General features: G+C 35.4%; 1 protein-coding gene across 6 annotated transcripts in view; it reads right to left on the bottom strand.

Moving 5' to 3' along the window:
• Nucleotides 1-8,367, bottom strand: part of COL24A1 (collagen type XXIV alpha 1 chain) — a 294,053-nt gene that overhangs the window by 40,567 nt on the left and 245,119 nt on the right. For 5 of the 6 annotated variants that reach the window (XM_084874405.1, XM_084874404.1, XM_084874403.1 and 2 more), the window contains exon 49: nucleotides 467-574. The exons of the other annotated variant lie outside the window; for it this stretch is intronic. In XM_084874405.1, coding sequence (XP_084730531.1) covers nucleotides 467-574 — 108 coding nt within the window. The remainder of the gene's footprint in view (nucleotides 1-466; nucleotides 575-8,367) is intronic. 6 annotated transcript variants of the gene reach the window in all.

Genomic DNA, 8,367 nt, shown 5'->3' with positions numbered 1-8,367 from the left:
TATTAAAAATATATTTTATTAATTTTTTACAGAGAGAAAGGGAGAGAGATAGAGAGCCAGAAACGTCGATGAGAGAGAAACATTGACCAGCTGCCTCTTGCACACCCCCTATCGGGGATGTGCCCGCAACCAACGTACATGCCCTTGACCGGAATCGAACCTGGGACCTTTCAATCCGCAGACCGACGCTCTACCACTGAGCCAAACCGGTTTCGGCCCAAGAGCATTTTGAAAAGCATTTCCAGTCCTGGATGAATGAGTTGTTTTGGCAAATTACATGCACTGCAGTTATCATGGGAGATAGACATGTCAAGGTCACACACGTTCCTGTCTTCCTAACATTTTTTTATTAACCAAATTTTATTAAAAGCTATTACTCTTAGCATCCTGTAATGTAGCCAATGGACTCAGGGCCAGTAAGGATGGTCAATATTATTCATCCATCAGAACAAAACATTAAACGTACCTTTGGGCCTACAACGCCTGGGCTTCCTGGCAGGCCTGGTGAACCCTTTGCTCCTCGAGGACCTGGAGACCCAGCCAGTCCTGCTCTTCCTGGGCTGCCTCTGATGCCCTAAATAACACAGATAAGAAATGAAAATTGGGGCAGCTCCTAAAAAACCTGTCCAGAGGCTTCATAAATGTAGGAGGGGTTGGTCTTGTGAAATGCCGCTGTTAACACACTCTCAGTGTCTGGGAGTCATCCTGGGCTTCTGTCCCAAATAAGTGAAATGTTTAAAAGATGTTTTGGCCCACCAAAAAGCCTCTAATTAATGTAATGGCCTTGGGTTTTTGAAATGAAAACACGGAGGCAGTACAAATTCCACCAGTATCTTCCGACTTAAGTAGCTTATGTGTGAGGTATGTCTGTTGTGTTCTAACTTTTTGTATTATACTCTGGTGTACATGACAAATCTAATAGCTTTTAAGGTTAATATCTCCTAAAAAGAATATTCTGCCCTGGCTCAGTTGGTTGAGCATCATCCTGAGCAACAAAAGGTCTCTGGTTCAATTCCCAGTCAGGGCACATGCCCAGGTTACCAGTTTGATCCCCGTTGGTGTGAGTGTGGGAGGCAACCAATCAGTGTGTTTCTCTTATTGATGTTTCTCTTTCTCTCTGTCTCTCCCACCCGTCTCCTTCCCTTCCACTGTCTCTAAAAATCAATGGGGACTTGCATGCATGCATATTAGCATAACCAATGGACACAGACACTGGGGCATTGGGGAGTTGTCCTGGGGGGTTAGTGGGAGTGGCCAGGGAGGGACTGATGGGGAAAATAGGAGATATATGCAATATTTTAAATTATAAAAAAAGAAATCAATAAAAAATAAAAAAATGAGTGGGGGAAAAACCTCTAGTGAGGATTAACAATAACAAAATATACTACATATCCACATTATTAGACCAAACATTTGGCACAATAATCCTACCTCACAGGAATGAGACAGAAAAGTTAGGAAATTTAAAATGAAATATCTTATCATAACAGAATTTCTCCATAAAAAAATGAAAATAAAGTTGCAACTAAAATACATTTTTGGATGGTTTGTTTGTTAGCTCAGAAAGGAAAGTTGCTTCTTGATTGGATTAGATTGTGCAGCAAAAATAAACTTGTTTAAGATTGCTAGCCTTTTGGTAAAACCTGTTGTTAAAGTGTTGAGGACATTAGAGTGGCATCAATAGTCAAGTAAAAAAAAAACAGAAAAAGCTTTTGAGTGGTTTTCTTGCCTCTTGATGAATCCATAGATGCTGTACAGTAGAGGGGACATTTCAAAACCCTGAGTAGATGCCTGAAACATGGATAGTACTAAACTGTCTATATGTATACTGTTTTCCCTATACATACATGCCTATAATGAAGTTTAATGTATAAATGAGGCACAGTAAGAGACTAACAATAACTGATAATAAAATTATAACAATATACTATAATAAAAGTTACATAAATGTGGTCTTTCTCAGTATATCTTACTGTTTGTACTGTACTCATTTTTTCTCTTACAGGAAGCACTTTATGACTTCCCTTTAGCACATGTGAATTACCAGCATCATTATTCTTGTGTTTTAGAGCTATTATTAAGTACAATAAGCATTATTTGCTCATAAGCTCTGCCATACCCAGATTATGCTAGATGATTTTAGGATACTTCAAACAGCCCACTTCACCTCATTTTAATTTTACTTTCAGGTAATTTATGAGACCATTATTCTCCAACAAGGAAAAAAAAAGTATTTTTCAGGTGATACAGAGACAATGGATATTCAGATACTGTTGAACATTCCTGAAGCCAATAGATATTTTTAGCTGAGAATAAGGACTTTAGGATTGACTGTATACTAGAAACTTTATTCTAGTTTCAGTGCTATCAGGCATTTAATACAACACGATGAATATGCTCCAAGTTTTTTACTGTTCATGTTGGTTTCTTAGAGAGAAATTTGAGGACAGTAGCAGAGTGTTCCGTACAAATTTCCAAACAATGTTTCATACAAGTAGAGAACAAACATTTTTTATTATGGATACACAGATGGATGAGTAATTTTGCTTTCAAGAGAAACAGATGTTAATCCCTAGGCATTCTTTCCAATGTCTTAAAAATGATTTGACTAAAACCCATCAGCAAAGAGTATGTCATTCTGAGCAAATTTTAAAAAGTATATAAAATCACAATTATTAATTTTTTCAGAGATGCTGAAACCAATCAACATTTTACCTCAGTCTTAAAAAAGTTAATAGAATGATAAGAGTATTTGATGTCTCATGGCCAGAGATTTTCATTATCCTCAGATATGAGCCAGCCCTAGCAGGTTTGGCTCAGTGGATAGAGTGTTGGCCTGCAGACTAAAGAGTCCCAGGTACTATTCTAATCAAGGGCACATGCCTGGGTTGTGAGCTTGATCCCCAGTAGGGGGTGTGCAGGAGGCAGCCAATCAATGATTCACTCTCATTATTTATGTTTCTATCTCTCTCTCCCTCTCCTTTTCTCTCTGAAGTCAATATATATCTATAGATGTATATGTAAAAGATATATTTAATTATTTTTAATTAAATTGTTAAACTGGCTTAAATTGTTTCTTGTTTTATTAAGATACTAGTGGCCCAGTGCACAGATTTATGCACATTGAAAGGAAATTAATTAGAAGATATATTTTAATATTGCTTATTCGCCCTTTCTTTATAATGGAAGTGTCAGAGATGAAAGAAAATGAGTAAAATGTAAGTGAAAATAATATATAAATTGACTAATAAATAAATAATAACAACATGATACAACAAAAACATGATATAAAAACAACAAAAACATGATATAAAAACAACATTGATAAAAACAATAACTGACAAATGGATTAGTTATTCTAATATCTCCCTGTATACCACATTAAGAGTAAAAACACTTTCAGAGTGCTTGACTAATTTTCCTTGTGACGAAGTATTTACAACTTTAATTTTAATGTCACACACTCTTTGAACTAGAGAGAAAGCAACATGTAACTGACCATGCCTGAAAATGGATTCAGGTAGGAATATTCCTACTCTGTCTAGAATGGCACCAGTGAGAGCTTTATATCTATCTTGCATGCTTGAGTCAACGTTTATTTTTAATATATTTTATTGATTTTTTTACAGAGAGGAAGGGAAAGAGATAGAGAGCTAGAAACGTCGATGAGAGAGAAACATCGACCAGCTGCCTCTTGCATACCCCCTACTGGGGATGTGCCCGCAACCAAGGTACATGCCCTTGACCGGAATCGAACCCGGGACCTTTCAGTCCGCAGACCTACGCTTTACCACTGAGCCAAACCGGTTTCGGCCAACGTTTATCTTTAAATTGCCAGTGCACGTCATATGTACCGGCTAGTCCGTTGGTTGGACCGATAGTCAGTCACTTAACCTTTTATATATATAGATAATTGACATATAGTATTGTGTCAACTTAGATGTATAATGTGCTGGTTTGATACATTTTTATTTTGCAATATGATTAATACAGTGCTCTAGCTAATATCTTTATCATGTTACATATTCATTATTTATTTTTTGTGCATGTTTGAAGTTCATAGTACAGTTCTGTTGACTATAATTATTGAGTTGTGCATTAACTCTCCATAACTTATTTATCTACAAGTTGTACATGTGTACCCTTAAGTTAGTTTTGAACTCTGAAGAAAAGTGTCCATTTTTGATAAGACTGAAACTGATGGCTATTTAAGGCTTGGATTCCAAGGAAACACACACGTGGATCAGTACTGGCATCAACAACAACATCAGTGATGACAACAGTACTATCAACTACAAGAGCTACTTTTTACTGAGTGTCTTCCATATGTTTGAAACTATAATGACAATGTAGTGAATTGTTTTATTTAATCTGATATCAGTTAAGGGAAGAAGATAGAATTGCCTTTTACTTTGACTTCCCTGTAGAGAAAGAAAGAAATAATTTAAGTATAAATCTGCCTTCATTCTGGAAGGATCTGGGAAGGAAAATAGGGCTATGTGCATAAGTTTACAGACACAGATTTTGGAACAATGATGACTGGTTTGTGTATTATGGTGAAACATAGCAAAGAGAATGTCTCTGTTATTCTCCAGACCCCTTGGTTTAGCAGCCTTAATCTCATTAGGACTGAAACAAATACATTAAGAAATAAGTAAGAAAAAATGGTTTATTAAAGGCAACAATAGAAATCCATAGCTGAGAGCATTAGCAAAAGAAGACTATCTTAAAAATTGTGTTGAGTGAGATAATAAATATTTGATGTTAATTTGATTGATTTTTTAGCAAATTAACATCAAAAATTAATTTATCATTTATTTTTTAATGATAAATTTAAAATGACATTGAATTTCAAATTAGGTAATATTTTTCTTTAAAATACTACCCTTAAAATTAGTAGGGTAAGTTTTTTTCCTTTCCCTACTGCCAAGCATAATATTGATATATTTACTGTGTAAGAATATAGTAATTAAAAAATTATTTTACTTTCTATAATACATAAAAATAACTATGATGCCCTGATGTTTTCTTTTACATTATTGGACAACATATATACTGTATTTTTTGTTAAGCCAGCAAACCAATGAGTTATAAAAATAATACTTTGCTTCCTTTACTCCAAGCTTTTAAAAACACTTCTGTTTAAGTAGGAATTTCTCATTTTATTTGTTTTACTAAATATATCCATCTTAGGAAAGAATTGGCTGTTTAACATATGTGGGATGGTAATTACTAGTTGATTATATGGGAGGCTATATTATATTTAAATAATGTAGCATTCATACATTTTCCCACAGTGCTAATCATAAGTAATATGGCTGAATGCTAGAAATAAGATTTATGAATGAGCTATGTACTAAAGTTAGGAGGTAACTTTAATTTTGATTCTCTAAACATATTAAAGCTATGGAACTCAGAGCAGGGTTGAGCCAAGTCTTAAGGCTGAGAAGACAGATCTGCATGACTTAGGTCCATTCCCAAGAGTATATAAATGAACTGTTGTTCAGCTTTAATGAATACTGGCATTTCAACATTGTATTACATAACGGAGTGCAAATGGCACTATAATATTGGACAAAATTAGTATATCATATAAAATCTTTTTTACCTGGGTCTCAACTCATAATCACAGGACTAACAGGGACTGAAAGAGGCCATTTTATCTATATTTAGCTTAGACATGTCCAGACTCACATCACTATGAAAAATTAAATGTCCATATTTTATTACAAACATAACAAATATATCTCTATACTATCTTACTTGATCCTCTGGTAATCCTGTGACTATGCCAAACTTCCTGATTGCAGATTTTTTCATCTTAGTTCCTTCCTATGGTATGTTCTTCCTTTATTTTTTATATACCTGGCTTAGACTAACTTTAGTCCTCAGCTGAAGTATAACCTTCTCAATAAGGCCTCCATAATCTGTTCACCCATATCAAAACCCTACTTATTTCATTCATAGCACTTACCGAAATTCAGAATTAACTAATTTCTTTATTTATAGGTTACTAACCAATTATTTGGTTGATCCATATTGAATTGTAATTTTTTGGGGGGGGGGGTCAAAAATAGTCAAATGTCAGCAATTTCTTGCTGTTCCATGTATATTCCATGAATTCACTTCTTTGTTCACTGCTCTGTTTCCTAACTCCTGGCTCAGATTAAGTACTACATAAATATTTATTGAATTAATAAATGCTAGCTTAACCACCAATATTTAATATTATTAAAAGATGATGATTCAATAAGTCTTTGCAGTGTACTAAGCATTTCACAAACAATATTTTCATTTGATTCTAAAAACCATACAAAGTACATCTTATACTCATTTTATGGATTACACTTAAGATGTTAAGAAGCTAACACATCTTAATTTTAAACTCAGGTCTCCAAAATCATACTTATGCAAAGAACATTCATTCTTCAAATATTTGAGCTTCTTCTATGGATCTGTCATTATGCTATGTGCTAGAGATACAGAGAAAACACAATCTCACTTCTACAGGAGTTTACTAGTACAATCTCTTGGGGGAAGAAATACATGAAGATTAAAAAGAAAAACCATATTATCCAGGCTCTGACAGAAGCAGTGTATAGAGTGTGCGGAAGTTCAGAGCATGCATGCTTAACTCTGAGTGCAGGGTCAGGGGAGAGCACCTGAAAGTAGTAGTTCCATTTAGTCCTGGAAGATCAAAAAGTTGTTCATCCTAAAGTTAGAGGGCAAGATGGATGAGCTTTCCATGCAGAGGGAATAAAATGCATGAACAAAAACATGGAAGAGAGGGAAATTCACAGAATTTAGGGGATGAAGCATACAGTCTTGGAGTCTAGCATAGTGGTTAAGAACACATGCTCTGAATCTAGATGGCCTGATATTGAATACTGGCTCTATTATTTGTTGTCTGTGTGACCTTAGGCAAGCTATTTATATCTCTGAATCTAAGCTTCCTTTTCTGTAAACTGGAGATAATGGGTTTTCCTACTTCATGAAGTTTTTGTGAGTATTAAGTAACTTCGTGCATATTTAACAAGTAGAATACCACCTGACACATAACAAGCACTTAATAACTGTTTGCTGAAATGCACAGCACATGTGAGGAGAAAGGTAGAATGTAAGACTGAATATATAAACAGAGACCAGATTTGAAAGAACAACATTCCACAAAGAGTATGAACTTGATAGGATTATTGCGAGTCATTGAAGATTCAAGTAGGAAAGTTAATCCTTCAGCAAGTCTTTCATTTTGTTGCTAGTAAGCAGTCAAGTACACTGAGCTTTGGCTGTCCTAGAAGAGTTCTAATGAGTGGGAAATAAGCCAAAGGAGCAGCAGTAGAAGAGGGAGAAAATAGTAATCAGGATAAGGCATAACTGATCATTAATTGCTTAGTAATCAAGACTTGAAAGGATTTGCTGAATGCACTTATGTTTCTTCAAAATACTGAGAAGAAATAAATGTATCTTCATAGAATCAGAAATTTCTTTAATGTGACTAGCTCATGCACCAGAGAAGGCACAGCCCAGAGGGGAGGCAGGGATGCTGGTGTTTCTAATAGAAGCTCCCACGGTGGTCCTGCTACTCAAGGCTTGGATTAAGAGTGGGCTGATGAAGTACGTGTTTCCTTCTTATACTGGACACTATCCACAAGTGGAAAACTCAAAACATTCAATGTTCTTTTGGGACAAGCATCTTGTTTGAGACAACACTTGAGCCTGTATTCACCTGACAAACTGCAAAGTCTTTAGATTGAAAGGCCTTGATTTGTCCTAAGTCAAGTTGTTCATTTTGTTTCTTTCCCTTCTTCCCAATAACCAATTTTATTAGTTGTAGCAATAAAAAAAAAAGACTTGTAAGTCTTCATTTTGATGACAAATGGATTTATGATCTTTGCAGAGAAAAGTTGTTTTCCTTTTTCATAAATGATTGAGGCACTGTGCTTGTACAGAAGTCCAGCTCAATGAAAACAGCATGTAGATTCATTTACTACAGATGTGCTCAGTTGACTAGTCTCAAAACTCATTTCTACAGAAGGAAATTCACGCAGGCAACTGTGAACCTCCCCAACACTGGCTTTCAGTGAGTCACATGACCTTGAAAAAAAAACCACATTGAAACTGCAGAGTGAATATGCCAGGAATTCTTTAACTCCTTGGCCACATTAAAAACATCAAAAACCCTCAACAAAATAAAACAAAATGAAAAAACCAAAGAACATTGTTTAGGAAAATCAGGCAGTTGCATAATGCTAGAAATCCCTGAATAAATATTTTTCTCAGTGGAAAAATTCAGCCGTCTTTAAAGGTAAGCCAAAAGACACCACAACGCCATGATTGGGGGGGGGGGGGGGGAGACCAATGGAGAGA

The sequence above is a fragment of the Pipistrellus hanaki genome (genome assembly GCF_964339955.1).
Source record: "Pipistrellus hanaki genome assembly, chromosome: 2".
NCBI classification, from domain to species: Eukaryota; Metazoa; Chordata; class Mammalia; order Chiroptera; family Vespertilionidae; genus Pipistrellus; species Pipistrellus hanaki.
The sequence above is the reverse complement of the archived record's forward strand: the minus strand, read 5'-3'. Positions and strand labels throughout refer to the sequence as shown.